This window comes from Lingula anatina, chromosome 2 (assembly GCF_051362555.1).
Source record: "Lingula anatina isolate TDL-2025a chromosome 2, LinAna3.0, whole genome shotgun sequence".
In the NCBI taxonomy this organism is placed as follows: Eukaryota; Metazoa; Brachiopoda; class Lingulata; order Lingulida; family Lingulidae; genus Lingula; species Lingula anatina.
In genome coordinates this window covers 19539444-19555887 of record NC_141768.1, presented here as the reverse complement: position 1 = coordinate 19555887, position 16444 = coordinate 19539444, and the positions used below count along the sequence as shown (strand labels likewise).

Sequence of the window (16444 nt, the reverse complement as noted above, 5' to 3'; positions counted from 1 at the left end):
AGAAAGGCAAATCTACGTCATCTTGCAAATTAATTTATCAAATCAAATATTTTTAAAGATGCATATGAAGTCAATTTTTGCCACAAAAGCTAACCAAATGCCAGTATATAGTTTCAAGTAGTATAAATAAGAGAATTACCAAAATGCACTGTTTAATTTTATCCGAAAGATGATATTTGAACGGATTTTTCTGCAAGCATTCTATGCTGTATATCAATAAAGTAGGTCACGAAAGTAGATTAAATTACTGACCAAAAATTTAAAGAAAGGAGAAGTCTATAGCTCTTTTATGGCAGATCGAGCGATTTATTCAGTTTATCCCTTGACATGTTGATTTTATTTGAGTCATATAAGAAACTAATAGAAGTGGTTTATATGTTTTACTGGGAATCCACGCTCCACCGATGTGTACCTTTAAGCTCTTGGCTGATAGAGATTATTCAAGTGTTTTAAAATCCCTCGTTGTAGAATGCACTAAGACCTAATTTTTTGCCCACTCAACACTGTTGGAAAGTTATTGGTTTAAAAAGATATATTTCTTTCACCTGTCTATTGTCATGTTAACGCACCGGTTTGGCTAGTTTTGTCCATTTGGCAGTAAAGACGCCACCAAATGTCGCCAAATATACATACAATTAGCATCAGAATGATATCTTCAAAAGTCGATGCTTGCCGAGACGGTTAGAAACCTGACCACAAAATGTGCATTAAACTGTTTATTTCTTGAATTGTAGGCGTTTGTGGGAAGATGCCGTACACCCTTAAACCCACAGACATATGCTTTGACTGAATTAAAAAAAAAACGTGAAAAAAGAATATAGTTCCTAATGAACATCCTAATTGCAATGCATGCATCTCCAAAGATATAAACATATTAGCAACAAAACATTTTCCGAATATAATAAACTATCTTATGATAATTTTCAAATGAAATTGCATACATCCTTAAATTGATAATTAGGCCTTAAATAATTGGTTATATTTTTACTTACTTGGTGATCATTTGAGAATTTTACAATTTCAGACACCCGAAACTTATAAATGTTTTAAACAATATGTTCCTCATGGTTAAAATTGTAAAATTCCTTTTGGTTCTCCATTAGTAAAAAAGTATATAAAATTAAATATAATATTATACAAGTATGCACGTAAGTGGCAAAAATTCTAGTTTTATGTTCAGCATATCAAAATGAATAAAGATGAGATTTAAGACTGATAAATGTAACATAATTGTCACAAGGACAGCATATTATGGGAAAGCTGAGTGTTACAGTGGCCATCTTGAAATTCAAGCGACTAGAGGCATTGCAGGTTTAACGACCACCATATGTATAAAATGTATAATAAACCAAACCAAATGTCAAGGAAATAAAAAAAAAAAAAAAAATAAGACAATGGTATGAACAAACTGGCCACCAACTTCAATTTGTAGACAGGATGAGAATTCAAGATGATTTGCTAGCTCATAAAATGTCCTAGTCTCAACATAAAAATGATGTTTACTGTACTTTTTATATTTGATATATGTGATATGTTCACCTTCTCTAACATGTTGATTTTACATTCGACTTAGTTACATCAGTCAGTGTTGTAAATATAAAAGCACAGAATCCAGTCAATGAAGCAAGGTATTGGGAAGATAGCGCTTTTCCCAAACCCGGGGCCAACTTAATTTGTCACAAACAAAATCAATATCGTGCCGTGCTTCATCAGTAACCTTGTCCCACTGTAATCCTTGTGGTGTCTGACTTTTAACTGATGCTCGACTTAAAGGCGACCCTCTCTGAGAATCGACGCATAGTGCCCCAGCACTAAGAACTTTTAAGTATCTTGGTAAGTCCAAATATTCGGCCATTGCGTCACATGCAGCATCAAAATTAGAAATTAAATCTTCATAGCAAAGAGCAACTATGGGCACTCCCCTTTCAACATGAGACACATAATTGGAACAATGCTCAATCCAGAATACGCAGTAGAGGCCGAATGGAGTTACAGACGACCAGAACTTTTCTTCATTTGCCCACCGGTATTTCTGGTCTCCAGAATAAACATGGTGACTGGGGTGCCACTTGGCAAAAGCTGGGAAGAGGAAGCGTAGTACCGTGTTTAATTGAACCGTATACAAAAACCGAGGAAGAGACGGTCCACAGAAGCAACGTACATATGATTTTATCGTGTCCAATCCTTGTCTATACAGGAACATGTGAGAAATGTCCGGGAAATATTTAAAAATCTTGTAAACATGCTCGACGGCGCAGTTACGTGGTTTGATAGCAATCATGGATACTTTTCTTTGCATTGGCTTGCATAATACGCGTATCATGGCAACTAAAATTTTATCATACAATTCTTCAGATATCTTTGGTTTTAAATAAACAAGGTTGGTAAATGTGTCCGGTTCAGCAAAAGTAATGAGACCAGGTACGGCCTGCAATATTTGGCCTAAAAGAGTGGATCCACAGCGACCAGTATTCGTCAGAAACATCACTTTATACTTGGGATCTCCTATTTTCTCAGCAACTCGTACCATGGATGATATTGGCATCACAATAATTCTCTTAGCATTTTTCAGTTGAGCATGATACAAAAAGGGGTCTGTATCTGGGTCATATATATCGACGTCTTTCGGGGTTTCAACAAATACCGCTGTTGTTGCCGTTAAACAATACAATGAAACATTGTCTTTGAAAATGACCTCAGGATGGGTAAAACCTTCATGGAGACCAACAAAATTCTCTGGTATGGACAACCAGTGGTAAAACATCTGGTGGCGCCACAGAATCGTCATACGGTGTGCTGAAAGATCATAACATTCTCCATTTTTCACTCGCCGTTTATGTGCCCTTACACCAGAAATGGCCCAAACGCCCCCTTGCACAACGCTAAAACATCGTCTGAACATTTTATAGAGAAAATGCCGGAACAGAATCCAAGTGACAGTAAGCAAGTACCTCATGATGTCTAGGCTTACTTTATCTTACCTGTGCTGCTGAAATTTGCGTATTTATGCCCTTCTCGAGTCCAATTGACCGCAAAGATTCTCAACGCTGAAATCACTGGTGTGCTCCCATTGGTCAGAATTATTGTGCTTATTTCTAATTATTAATCTATTGCCATCATCGCAGCAACAAGTGCTCGATTGAATTTCCAGAACCTTTTTTAATATTTGAAATCTGTAATCCAGCCCAAGCCCAGGCACATGTCACATTTAGATTGTACCACTGCAAATTTCTTCTCAATGGGTGTTCTTGATGAAAATCGGCGAAAAATTCAAATGTCTACAGCGCATCCAAAATATCCCTGTTCGTGACCTTAACTGTGACAGTCACCTTACACCCATCCTCCGACAATTTCACCTATTACCCACTAGAGCACGGATTCTTCTTTTAGTTTATACCCACTCTATTTTTTAACAAGCTCGACCATTCAATGGAAGTTATAGGCATGCGCCAGAATTTTCATAATTAACTAGAAATATGCTTCGTAGCCACAGGTTGCTTAGAGAAATAATAGACATCCTGGACGGGCTAATACACATCATGACGTGATGTGGTAGCCCTAAATATTTTACCTTATACGTTGTCTCAGGTCGACGTCGCCTGGAGCCGCTTTTTTATGTTTAGGCCTCTTCTACGACGGCAGACCTTCAGGTGAGCGTTATGTGTGGCTTTCTTTCGACTAGACTGATTACGTGTGATTGTGTGTGTGTGTGTGTGGGAGAGAGGGAGAGAGAGAGAGGAGCTGTCGAAGTCTTTCTCATTTCACAAAAAGGCAAACGAATGTTATCTTGCAGATTAATTAATGGAATCATATTTTTAGCTCCTTGCTCAAACAGAATACCAGAGTGTAGTATGATTATTTGTTTCCTATAAGAGTTAAAAGTTTGCTTGGAAGAAATTAAATAAGTTCATTTGCGGGGAGAGCAGTATCGTTCACAACCTTTTCGGTTTTGAAAACCACTTTTGTATAATGGCATAAATGCTTCTAAGAGAGGAAAGATTCAGCCCCACTATTCTTCTGAATGTATCAGTAGGTCCATCTAATTCATTAATACCCTCCTCTGTGGCACGCCCATACCATACTGACAAAGGTTTAAACACTGTATAAAAGTAAGTTATATTACAGTTATACAAACAATATATCAACAAAACTGACTTTCCTTAAAAAAAGTTCAACAGTCTGGTATATATACATGAATTGCTGAATTAATTATTACACAGACAAAGTTTTTCCAAGAGATCATCATAGATGTGGGCCAGCTGGTAGCGCCCCTCGTCCATCAATGATTAGGACAGCGCAGAATAATAGACAAGGAAAGCGAAGACTTCGCCAGAGGTGTCAAGGAGGCCATACATATAAGAACTTTAAAGAACTTCAATAGGGACGAGGGACGCTACCAGCTGGCCCACATCTATGATGACCTCTTGGGCCTGGGGGCCCGTAGGGGACATTCATAGGATAACTGGTTAATGAAAACATCTCAGCGTTTGATCACCAGCGCACGACCAGTTTGTTCTGAGGAAGGCTCTTGAGTAGAGCCGACAATTTGACGGTAGGAAAACGTTCTCTGTGAAATAATTAATTCAGCAATTCAAAACCGACATTCACTGTTGATAAAAAAGATTTTAATGCCTCCAGTTTAATATGTATCTGTACAGGAAAAAAGGTGTTGATATCCACATTTTCTCATTTATCAGGGGCGGATCCAGAGATATTTTCTGACAGTCTTCCAAGTTATCTTTATTGATCCACCCTCCACTTTTGACCGTCTTCCGACCGAAAAATTTAGAGACCCGTCAATGTAAACTTGAAAATCTGACCGTCTTCCGGAAGACCCAAAAGACGGCCTTAAACCGCCCCTGTTTATCGACCCAAACTTATCTGATGTTCCAAATTTATGTTCCAAATTAAATTCAATAGAGGTAAAATGTCATTTAAATTGTAAAGACACCGGCAAATGCCACCTTATTTTTGTATAATTAGCATCAGAATGTGATCTTTAATATGTTTGCCAAGACAGGATTCATACCACAAAATGCGTATAAAATTGTTTATTTCTTGAATTGTAGGCGTTTTGGTATGAAGGGGTTACAAGTAGTATGCTAGAGTATTTTGGGAAAATACAAGATTGCACACATTTGCTATATCAATACCGATTCATGGGTTTCAATTACCCTCGTTCATTCCCAACATTCTGAGAGACCAGCAAATGAAAAAAATCATTACTTTTGGGGGCAGTATACGGACCTCGAGGACGTGGTAGACCTTAAACGCGATACAGCGTTGATGATCTGACGGATCTCTGTGGGTCAATGCGTCAAGCGGACAGAATGGCACAGAACCGTGACCAGTGGAGAGTTTTTGCGAGGGAGGCACGGCGGTTCGGCGCCAACCCAACCGTTCTTGATGACTGATGATGATTCTCAACATATAGGTCCATTTGAAAAAAAAAGTGATAAATGACGTAAAAGATATAGTCGCAAATTTTACTTTTTTTTTAAATCTCTGTTGACAGAAAGAAAGTGATACAAGCGACAGAAAGAAAGTGGCTTTTTTTAAGTAAACCATTGAAAAAAATAAAATTCATGCCTAGTACGGGTATGAAGTAAAGTAGATTAAGCCTGTTTTGGTATCGGAAGTTTTAAAAATAACAACCTTTTTGGGGATAATATCCCCATGTTATTAATAATAATAAAAATTAGACTGCACTAAAGGAGTATAAGATGTAGGCCTACGAAATGCACGTTTATTTTACTGACGCATTTTGTGTTTAACCTGAAGTATATTTTTCCACAATGCCTGTTAACGAAGGTTTTGCAAATTACTTTCTATGAAAATGTTTCCTCTTAAACATTTGACTGCGTCCTGTATATTCTCTTGCTACATGTAATAATGGGTGAATCTAAATTGAAGATTTTATTAATGGATAAAATATTTTAAAAATCAAACAACTAAAAATAGTGACGTGCGCCAAAAGGGTAACGAAGGTTTTTCATTTTTTAAAAATCCGGCGACACCATGAAAGTAGCCACAAGCTTTTTATGAGTTATTTTAAATAAACATTCAGGACATTTTTTGAGACGTTAGACACCCTACTCGCTTCCAATACTTTGGTAAAAATTATCTAGATCCATTGGAGAAAGTGAGACGGTGCCACTAGTGACAGGAATGAAGGTTAAAAATCAAGTCCGTTCATGTTTTTGTGTGAGAACAGATAAATCTAGTACTTATTTTTATTTTTATTTTTATTTTGGTTGCTAGATTGATGTTCCTTAAGTTCCACTTGAACAAAAAAACTTCTGCATACTTTAAAAAAAAAGTTAAATGGACCATTATATTGAGAATAAGTCCAGTCAACATGCAATAATGGCTGTGATGTGGGTCCCTCCATGAGCTCCATGTGGGTCCAATGTGAGCAAGCCCAGTTGGCCTAAAATAAAGGTCCCATTTAGGATCCATACGGTCCAACTGGGCTAATGAAGTTTTTTTTCTGATAAAGGGCCACAAAATAGGCAACCTTTAATCCAACCAATCTAGAATACCATACAGTCCAATTTAGTCCAAATAGGCTCAAATATGCATTCTCAACAACAGACAGTGTACATTGTGTAAACGTAGCGACCCATGAAATAGGCCAGTCCATATGAAGCCCATCAGGGACCCAAGATCTGTCTAATAAGCCCAACGCCTAGCCCCAGATGTGTGCACCGCCAGAGAAACTCATGGGGTCAATAAAAATAAAGTAAAATTCAGTTTTTTTCCTCATTTTTTTTACATCCTTTTTATATCTGTGATATATCTTTGGTGGATAGCGAGAAAATCCAAGACAGCTGTCATTTGCCATAGGGTTCATTGTAAAATAAAAATAATTAATTTGGTTTGTTTCACATTGTTTGTGACATCCTCATAAATTCTTTCATAGTTTGCTAGTGGTTAACAAGTGTGTATCCATTGAGGATTTTGAGAAGATGGCCGCCAATTGCCATACGAATACTGGTTCTCGAGTTTCAATTACTAGCCTACCTGAAAAACATATGGTTCATTATAAAATTTCAATTAAATTCAGTTTGTTCCTCAATCTTTGCCACAACATTATTAACCCTGTGATACATACTTGGTTAATAACAAGTGTGTATCCTGTGGTATTTGAGAAAAATCTAGATGTCTGCCATTTTCCAGAGGGTTTCAGTTACCTTATTTCTTCTGTCTGTTTATCTGCTGGATAACATTAAACAAGTGTTCATTTTAACAAAATCCAAGATGGATGTCATTAACCTTAGGAATACTAGTACATTGAGTTTCAATTACTGCTAGGGAGATATGTGTTCATTATCAAATTAGTTTTGTTTGATAGTGTTTTCTCACTTCCTTAATATCCCTATGACAAAAATTTGTTGTACACCAAGTGAATTCACTTGGGTTTTATGAGAAAACCGCGAGGCGACTGCCATTTGCATTGGGAAAACAAGTAAATCCCCACAAACTAGTATTTCTACTAGTATTTCTAAAGCACATGGGTGCCATCTTTTTTTTCTCAAAATGCTCAAAGATATACACTTGTTACATAGCAGATGTATATCATAGTATCATAGGGGAAATAGAAATATGATAAACACTGAGAAACACACTAAAGTTTATTACATATAATAATGTCTTGCTGGCAGTTAAACTGAAACCCATGCACAAGTATTCTTAAGGAATGGTGGCCATCTTAGATTTCCTTACAATACCCTAAGTAAAGTAAAAAATGTGGCAATTATTTTCCAATCAAACCATAGATTGTCTGGACTATAAATTTGCAGCCAGAGATGAGAATTTCAGATGATTTGCTAGCTCATAAAATGTCATAGTTTCAACATTAAAGTGAAGTTTACTTACTATTCTAGTAATTCATATCTTTAAAATATGTGATATTTTCTCCTTCTCTGACATTTAACTTTACATTCGACTTAGATACCTCTTTCAGTCTTGTATATATAAAAGCATAGAATCCAGTCAATGAAGCAAGGTATTGGGAAGATAGCGCTTTTCCCAAACCCGGGGCCAACTTAATTTGTCAGAAACAAAATCAATATCGTGCCGTGCTTCATCAGTAACCTTGTCCCACTGTAATCCTTGTTGTACCTTACTTTTAACAGATGCTCGACTTAAAGGCGACCCTCTCTGAGAATCGACGCATAGAGCCCCAGCACTAAGAACTTTTAAGTATCTTGGTAAGTCCAAATATTCGGCCATTGCGTCACATGCAGCATCAAAATTAGAAATTAAATCTTCATAGCAAAGAGCAACTATGGGCACTCCCCTTTCAACATGAGACACATAATTGGAACAATGCTCAATCCAGAATACGCAGTAGAGGCCGAATGGAGTTACAGACGACCAGAACTTTTCTTCATTTGCCCACCGGTATTTCTGGTCTCCAGAATAAACATGGTGACTGGGGTGCCACTTGGCAAAAGCTGGGAAGAGGAAGCGTAGTACCGTGTTCAATTGAACCGTATACAAAAACCGAGGAAGAGACGGTCCACAGAAGCAACGTACATATGATTTTATCGTGTCCAATCCTTGTCTATACAGGAACATGTGAGAAATGTCCGGGAAATATTTAAAAATCTTGTAAACATGCTCGACGGCGCAGTTACGTGGTTTGATAGCAATCATGGATACTTTTCTTTGCATTGGCTTGCATAATACGCGTATCATGGCAACTAAAATTTTATCATACAATTCTTCAGATATCTTTGGTTTTAAATAAACAAGGTTGGTTAATGTGTCCGGTTCAGCAAAAGTAATGAGACCAGGAACGGCCTGCAATATTTGGCCTAAAAAAGTGGATCCACAGCGACCAATATTCGTCAGAAACATCACTTTATACTTGAGATCTCCTATTTTCTCAGCAACTCGTACCATGGATAATATTGGCATTACAATTATTCTTTTAGCATATTTCAGCTGAGCATGATACAAGAAGGGGTCTGTATCTGGGTCATATATATCGACGTCTTCCGGGGTTTCAACAAATACCGCTGTTGTTGCCGTTAAACAATACAATGAAACATTGTCTTTGAGAATGACCTCAGGATGGGTAAAACCTTCATGGAGACCAACAAAATTCTCTGGTATGGACAACCAGTGGTAAAACATCTGGTGGCGCCATAGAATCGTCATACGGTGTGCTGAAAGATCATAACATTCTCCATTTTTCACTCGCCGTTTATGTGCCCTTACACCAGAAATGGCCCAAACGCCCCCTTGCACAACGCTAAAACATCGTCTGAACAGTTCATAAAGAAAATGCAGGAACAGAATCCAGGTAACAGTAAGCCAGTACCCCATGAAGTGTAATCTTACTTTATCTTACCTATGGTGTTGAAACTTGCGTATTTATGCCGTTCTCGAATATAAATATCTACATTGCATCCATCCAACGAAGCAAAATTAAGTGGCACTGGTGCACAGTACGAAAGTTTTGTGAAACGATATACATATTTTGTGAACATTTTTTGTTTACATGAAAAAGTAGGGCATGACCCAAATTTTCACTTGTCAGTACCTGTTATATGGTAATATTACCTGATATATTTAGCAGAATGCCGCCATAAGACGGGATGACCTTGATAATTGAATAACCAAGACGTGAAGCTATGTTAAAGGGTCTGAAAAAAGCGCTGAGTACTACTTTATTATTCATACGCATAGTGGTTGACAGTGTACACAAATTTACATAGAATCTAGGCATAATTCAGCAACATTGAAAGTGCATACTTTTGCAATACTGATACATAATAAGAGCAAATATCTTATTCTTATTAAAATCATACTTTTGGCACGGAGACAGTTTTGTTGCTACGATTACTGGATCCAGCCCGTCATACTTTAAAATTTTACACGATTTGGGGTCATATTTTACTGCAACTTGTAAACAACATCGCTAAAACAAGCTAATGAACAGAGTTTTATTATTTTCCAGATGTTTGCTATTTATCACAGTATTTCGACGCGCCTTATGAGACACGGGCTTCTTTGTTTCAGCAATTTCCATTACTTAGTGACTACTTTTGTATAAAGTAGAAGTCGCCGAGAGCCGCTTTTAGACTTTTCGGCACAGTCTCGAAATTGAAATCGCTCAAACGTTTTAATGTAAATGTTAAAACATTTACATTGAAGGATGTGATGACGCAAACAATTACTCTCTGTGACGTGATTCGATGCCCTAATAGCCTTTAATACTTGCTAACTTTTTTTACATATTATGATGGCATGAGGTTATTTACTTGAGTTAATCAATTGATTTATGACGTGATGATGGTGACAATTATTCTGTGACGTATTGCGTTAGCACTATGACGCATTAAACAGTGCTACTTTATGACGTCATTTCTTTAACATTGACATGACGTTATCAGTTTTAGTTATGACGTGATGATGTAAACAATCGGATTTGACGACATGACAAGGTAAACAATGATATTTTATGACGTAATGACATCAACAACACTGATGATTCAAGTCCATGGTAACAAAACAAAAATGAAGTTGAAAGCAATAATCTTTTTCATTGCTTTTCTCGGTTTCTCAGGTGAGTTTTAAATATCAAAAACTGGCAATGAAATGATAAATATTACACCATTCATTCATTGATTGCCTTTGGAGTTTATTAATGACATTAAATATATCGCACACATTCCTGCTTTGAGTTGCAGGTTTAACCTATGGTGCAAAAATTTCGATAGAAATTCATCACGAGGAGAATTTTGCTGTTCAAGGTTGGTAGCCGTTTTGTAAAATTTCTCTCATTAAAATAATAATGGCATTTTATTTTTGTGTTATGCTACTTATCTAACTGCATTCGTCATATAAAGTTGTATGGGTCTTGTATAATTTTTGATTTATTCATATACAGGTAAATCTTACTGTTTATGTACAAAACAAATAAGATCTGCATTATGAAGAATGTTCGTACATTTTCTTTTTTGATGCGTGTGTGTGTGTGTGTGTGTGTGAGAGAGAGAGAGAGAGAGAGAGAGAGAGAGTGAGAGAGAGAGAGAGAAGGGGGTGAAAATTAAGAAAAATAAAATATGCAAATGATATGTTATCATTTGTTTAGATATTGAAAACCAAGACCACATTATTCTTAAAAGAGAGGTTGATGCCAGTCAGTCAGACTTCGTGCACAAAACAAATAGCAGACGTAAGCGTGCATCAGGGGGATGGGTCGTTGATGATGAAAGCTGGAAGGTAGACTGGACCACTCCAAAACAGGACAAGCAAGGGAACAAACCTAATGTTCCCGATTACAATGTAAGACGGACATCTTGCGGTTTGTAAGGAAATTTACTGTTTGTAAGCGCTGTATCTCTGTGTTTTAAAAGGGTGTTAGATACTTGTTTGTTTTGTTGACAAGATATGTAATTCGTAATTTGGTAAATTTAACACCTCGCCCCTACAGTAAAAAACGAGATGTAATGGACTTCGTGATCATAATGTATATTGGTAACGAATTAGTCCTTGGCTCCCTTGTAATAATTTGACTGGCTAAAGTTAGCCACGCCAAATATAGCAATTACTTGACTTTTACTTTGAACTTCATACCAATGAATATCTCAATTTGGACTGCACAAAATGCTCAAAAGAAAGTGATTGTGAGCAGATTATGTGGTATGATGGTGTCGAAATTCTTCACTTGGTACAGGTTGTCGAAGAAATTGAAATGCGCGCCAAGACTAAGGATATGGTACAAGAGGTGGTGATACCAACGATTTCCACCGCGATTCCGCTGGCATTCGTAGTGTTGATCATTGCCTGCTGCTGCTGTTTGAAGAGAAAGATTTCAGCAAAAGCTTCGCCAAATAAGTTTGTTCAAGGTGAGTTTTTAAAGAACAAATAAGTATAATAAGTAATTTGATTAATAATAATAATTTCTACACCTTAAATCAATCGTGATATTTTCCAAAATTACGCCAATATAAGGTACAAAGTGCTAGATAAATGTTATTTTGCCTTTATTACGTTTGATTCCTTTTTTGTTTGTTCTTTTTAGAAGTACCAGACATCAAAGTTTAGTGGTTTTGCGTACAAATTCTATTGAGAAACACATTAAATTTTACTATTCCAGGCGCTATCAATAAATATGCCCCTGGTGCTAATGTCAGGGATGGAAAATTAGAAGTTCGTGAGATGTCAGAGGCTGAGAAAGAAGCCTTGGGAGAGACTATGGGAGCCATCATCGATCTAAAATAACGTGGAATTCCATTGCGCGCTTATCATCACAACTAACACATCCATTTTGTCATACGCTCTACTGCAATCCGTCCCACAAGATTTACGTACAAAAGCTTATAACGGGCGGTAGTATATATATATATATATATATATATATATATATATATATATATATATATATATCAGAACAAAAATGAAAATTAATATACAAGGAGTCAATTGTCAGATTATTATTTTTATTTTGATAGCTGTACAGGTTTCAAAAAGAACTTCAAATATATGTACATTCCCAAAAAATTCAATATAAAATAATACTAATAATAGTAATGATAATAATTGTTATGAGTGATAAATGTGAGACAACACATCACACATCAGTTCTACTATAAGACACCATTCTTGCTGGTTGGTGATTTTGTCAAATAATGTGTATACCAAATAACAAATGCAGTACAACGTAAGGATTGCTATAAAATAATTAAAGTATCCTTTTATATCCCTTTCAAAGAAAGAGAGAGAGAGAGAGAGAAATCAGGCTTAAATGCATAAACATGGCATAATTTAAAGCCAAGGCACTAATATAGGCAGTATTCACTTAATAAATAGACGGAAGTTGTTAATTTCAGATCGTTACATCAAATAAGTGGTTTGGGTCACATAAGTTGATGCTTTGCACAAAAAGGCTCACATTTTACACCAAAACTTGTACTGTGACCTGACAAAGCATTTTATTAATCCCTTATCTATAAACACTCTGCCACAGAAGAAATAAAATAGCAATGGTAAAAAGGGAAATCTAACTCCCTTTTCATTTTTTTCAGTACAAACGAGTACTTTCCTATCAATGATCAATAATGAAAATCAATGTAATAATATTTTCATAATGATATAAATAATTAGAAATGCATAAATGATAGTATCATCAGTAACATGCTGAAGTAATTCTAAAATATATTTACTTACTTTATGTTTGGAAAAATTGATGGGTGTTAAAGTCCTTCGACAGTCTGCACTTTCTAGTAATACCTTAATGACAATGTCTACAAGTTCTAAGAGAACTAACCTTTTTTATATGTATCCCTTTAATGTATGTATATATGGGAGGGCTAAAGATTAGTTGGGACTTTTTTTGATAAGTAATCTATGTGGACAAACTGAAGGTAACATACCAGTGTGTTTCAATTGGCACACTGGCATGACCTAATAACATTATTTATAAAAATAATATAAAATTTGAATCCAGTTTCTAGGAATTTACACTATACAGCTCCTATTCTGGTGAGCACCATGTCTTTTTTTTCTCCATTTTTTCTCCTTCTAAAAAGTAACAAACTGCATAATTCATAACAATAACCTGCACAGTAATGTAACAAAAGGGAAACAAGTCACACACCACTCAAGTGCAGGGAGGATCAACTAATTCTTTTCACTTCCCCTTTGGACTTATATGTCTTTATGTCAATCAAATAAATAAGAGCTATCAGTTAAAATTTTTACACATAACATGAAAACTGTCAAGAATCCGACTCAACCTGCTTTTTTCTTACTTTGTATCTTATAAACAAACCAGCAAATGGTCTGAATTTCCCTCTTCCATATCCATCCTAAATATCATAAACTTGTCTACCATGGTGAACAAAGAAAAACAAGTATATTATATGAAAGCAGCATTTTAACAATTGTGGCTTTTGTTAGTTGTAAGCTTCTCTTTACATACCATCTTCAGTAAAGTAGTTTGAAACAGTTACCTGCTACATTGTTGCATATGTACAAATAATGAGGGTAACCAGAAAGGCCATTCACATACGTATGAAAATTCAGCTACACCAAGGATACTGCAAATACAGAATTGCAAGCATAAGACTACATCCAATCTCCAGCAGCCATTCTATCTGTCGGTTCCATCAGGAATAATACTCCTGGAATATCATTTAATTTTTAACATAAAGTGTACAACTGTTCAATATCACTTATAATGTTCCATTCCAAGCATCTCTTTTTTCAGTGAAGGGTTTATTTACATTGTCTGTAATTGTATCTTTGCTGCCTGTCCATAACTTTCTAAGACTGTTTTTACTTCAATGTTCATTTGACCGAAGACTGCACTGACAGCTTTGGCAAAGACTAAAAGTGTATATGAACTTCTATTACATGTGAAATCACCTTTTTTATTTTCTTTCATTCCCCATGGAAAATACATAGCGATCCCAAACTTAAGATACAGTAAAATTGAGAAATGTTTGGCAGCCAACTGATCAATTTACATTTAGAAGGACACAAACTTGTTTAGCAGTCTTTGTCAGGGAAGATCCTCAAGACCAACCACCAGTGAGCTTGAAAAACATTTCCTGGTCCAATGTCTGATTTTTGTCACTAGATCGCATGGATAAGAAAATGTATCCTCCTATGAATTCATGTATAATTTTACAGTCTGCATATGGTGACTTGAAGGCCACTTCTTCTTCCTCAAATTGCACAAGCACCTCGCGGACTTCCCAATTTACGTTCCATGCTTTCATTGTACTGTACCGCCACGTCTTCAAGCAATCTCCGTTGCTGAGGTCCATCTTCATGATTCTGTTGTGAGCAATACCAACAAGCTCCTGAAGAAGACAAAAATGTATTCTGTCAGAAAGCAGTTCACATCTGAATAACATCCAAATTGAAGGCAACAATACCAACTAAGTATTAATTATACAGTTTTTTTCATTTTCTTTTACTTAAACAGAGTTTTAAAAAACAACTTTACAAATTTGATCCCTTTTCAACCACACCCACATCATTTTCTTCACATTAATAAATAAATATATTTATTTATTTATTTAAAAAAAAATGCATCATCTCCTACCTCTTTCCTGTTATTTCTGAACTTGACAAGGAAGTAGGTGATGCCAAACTCAGGCAGGGCCTGCCATGCCTTGATAAAGTTGAGCTTGGCTTCTGTCAATGTCATATCCCGCACATTTGCATGACTGTCAACTATTCTCTGCACGAGCTGGAATAAAAAAAACAAGGAAATCTTACCTCATGACATTTCGTCATCGTCATTCTCACTTAACAATTTGTATACGAAGCAAAATAGAAGTTTCCCAACTTTCTCATGCACTCAAATTCAACATGCTCTGTTCACACATCTTTAAGTATAAAAGTTATAAAATATAACTACATTACTATAGTGTAGAAAAGAAATGCTGAATAACTGGCTATTCAATTTAAATTTCCTTATCTACCTGTTTTGTTTTGAACTTTTTAAAGAATCTTGGTGCCACATAGTCTTCTGGGTTTATGTCTAGCTGGTTTGGGTTGACCGCAGGTGCAGGGGCTGGACGCTGCATACTTAAAAAGGCTTGGATGGACTGGACTTCTGTCTCATATGTAGAATCTGCCATAGTTTTGCCTTTCGAGGCCAGTTTGAATGCTGCCATCCATTTGGCATACTGGTCTTCCTGGAAGGGGAATTAAAAATTAAATATATGTTTATACATATTTTTTAGTTTAGGGTTTCACATGTTAGTTAATTTACAGAGTTAAAATTTCCATCATAAAAAAGTCACAAGCTCTTAACAATGTTTTTTTTTTCTTTGAGTAGAGCAAGAACATTTCAAGAAAATTTGTGTTGCACTCAATATTCATTTCATTGAGGGCATATGTATGGGCTCTCTCTATGTTTGTAAAAAGGATTTATGTAAAGAACGTGAAATATTTGTTTGTGTAATCTTTCTTCATGCATCATTTTAAGGTAAAGAATTTAAAATAATTTGCCAAAAGTGAACATGAAAAGACAAGTAGACTATCATGTAATGCCATGAGAGGATATGAACAGCAAATGATGAATTGGGGTCAGTTTCACAAAAGAACTTTAACTCGAAAATTAGTACCATTCTAGCCCAGAAATTTGGTCTACTAAAGTCCAAAATAAGTCCAGAGTAGTCACTAACAGAAAGTAAGCATTGGTCTAAAACATAAAGATATGATTGATGTGATTGACTTCAGTTAAACATTTTTATCCAAAAAGCCTGGTGCACCATTTCTTGATACTAAATAATACCAGTGGAGCTAAAACATAAACTTACTGTTTCACATCTGATCCATACTTCTTGCATTCCATCAGGCCCCGGAATAAAAAGCTTTATTCCATACTTTTGAGATGTGATGTTAATATCTGGTTGAACTTCACATCCTGAAAGAGTGATCATATCATATGAATGAACCATCAATGGTA

At 35.9% G+C, this 16444-nt stretch overlaps 2 protein-coding genes and 1 long non-coding RNA gene across 3 annotated transcripts in view; 1 reads left to right on the top strand and 2 right to left on the bottom strand.

The window, feature by feature from the left end:
* Window positions 1-6831: 6831 nt before the first annotated feature.
* On the bottom strand, window positions 6832-9618 carry LOC112041953 (uncharacterized). Its single transcript, XR_002886396.2, has 2 exons — window positions 9362-9618; window positions 6832-7023 (listed from the first exon to the last, which is right to left on the bottom strand). It is a non-coding gene; the product is annotated as an uncharacterized LOC112041953 (long non-coding RNA).
* Window positions 7588-12393, top strand: LOC106169604 (uncharacterized). Its single transcript, XM_013549107.2, has 5 exons — window positions 7588-9313; window positions 10704-10766; window positions 11108-11301; window positions 11693-11864; window positions 12116-12393. Exons 1-5 carry the CDS (start codon window positions 9217-9219, stop codon window positions 12238-12240), a joined length of 651 nt encoding a protein of 216 aa, XP_013404561.2. The 5' UTR covers window positions 7588-9216; the 3' UTR covers window positions 12241-12393.
* Window positions 12394-12437: 44 nt separating this feature from the next.
* The window catches only part of LOC106169603 (fermitin family homolog 2), a 36268-nt gene continuing 32261 nt past the window's right edge, over window positions 12438-16444 (bottom strand). The window contains exons 9-12 of the mRNA XM_013549106.3: window positions 16296-16402; window positions 15453-15668; window positions 15071-15217; window positions 12438-14825 (exon numbers count right to left, since the gene is read on the bottom strand). Coding sequence (XP_013404560.1) covers window positions 14535-14825; window positions 15071-15217; window positions 15453-15668; window positions 16296-16402 — 761 coding nt within the window. The 3' untranslated portion in view covers window positions 12438-14534. The remainder of the gene's footprint in view (window positions 14826-15070; window positions 15218-15452; window positions 15669-16295; window positions 16403-16444) is intronic.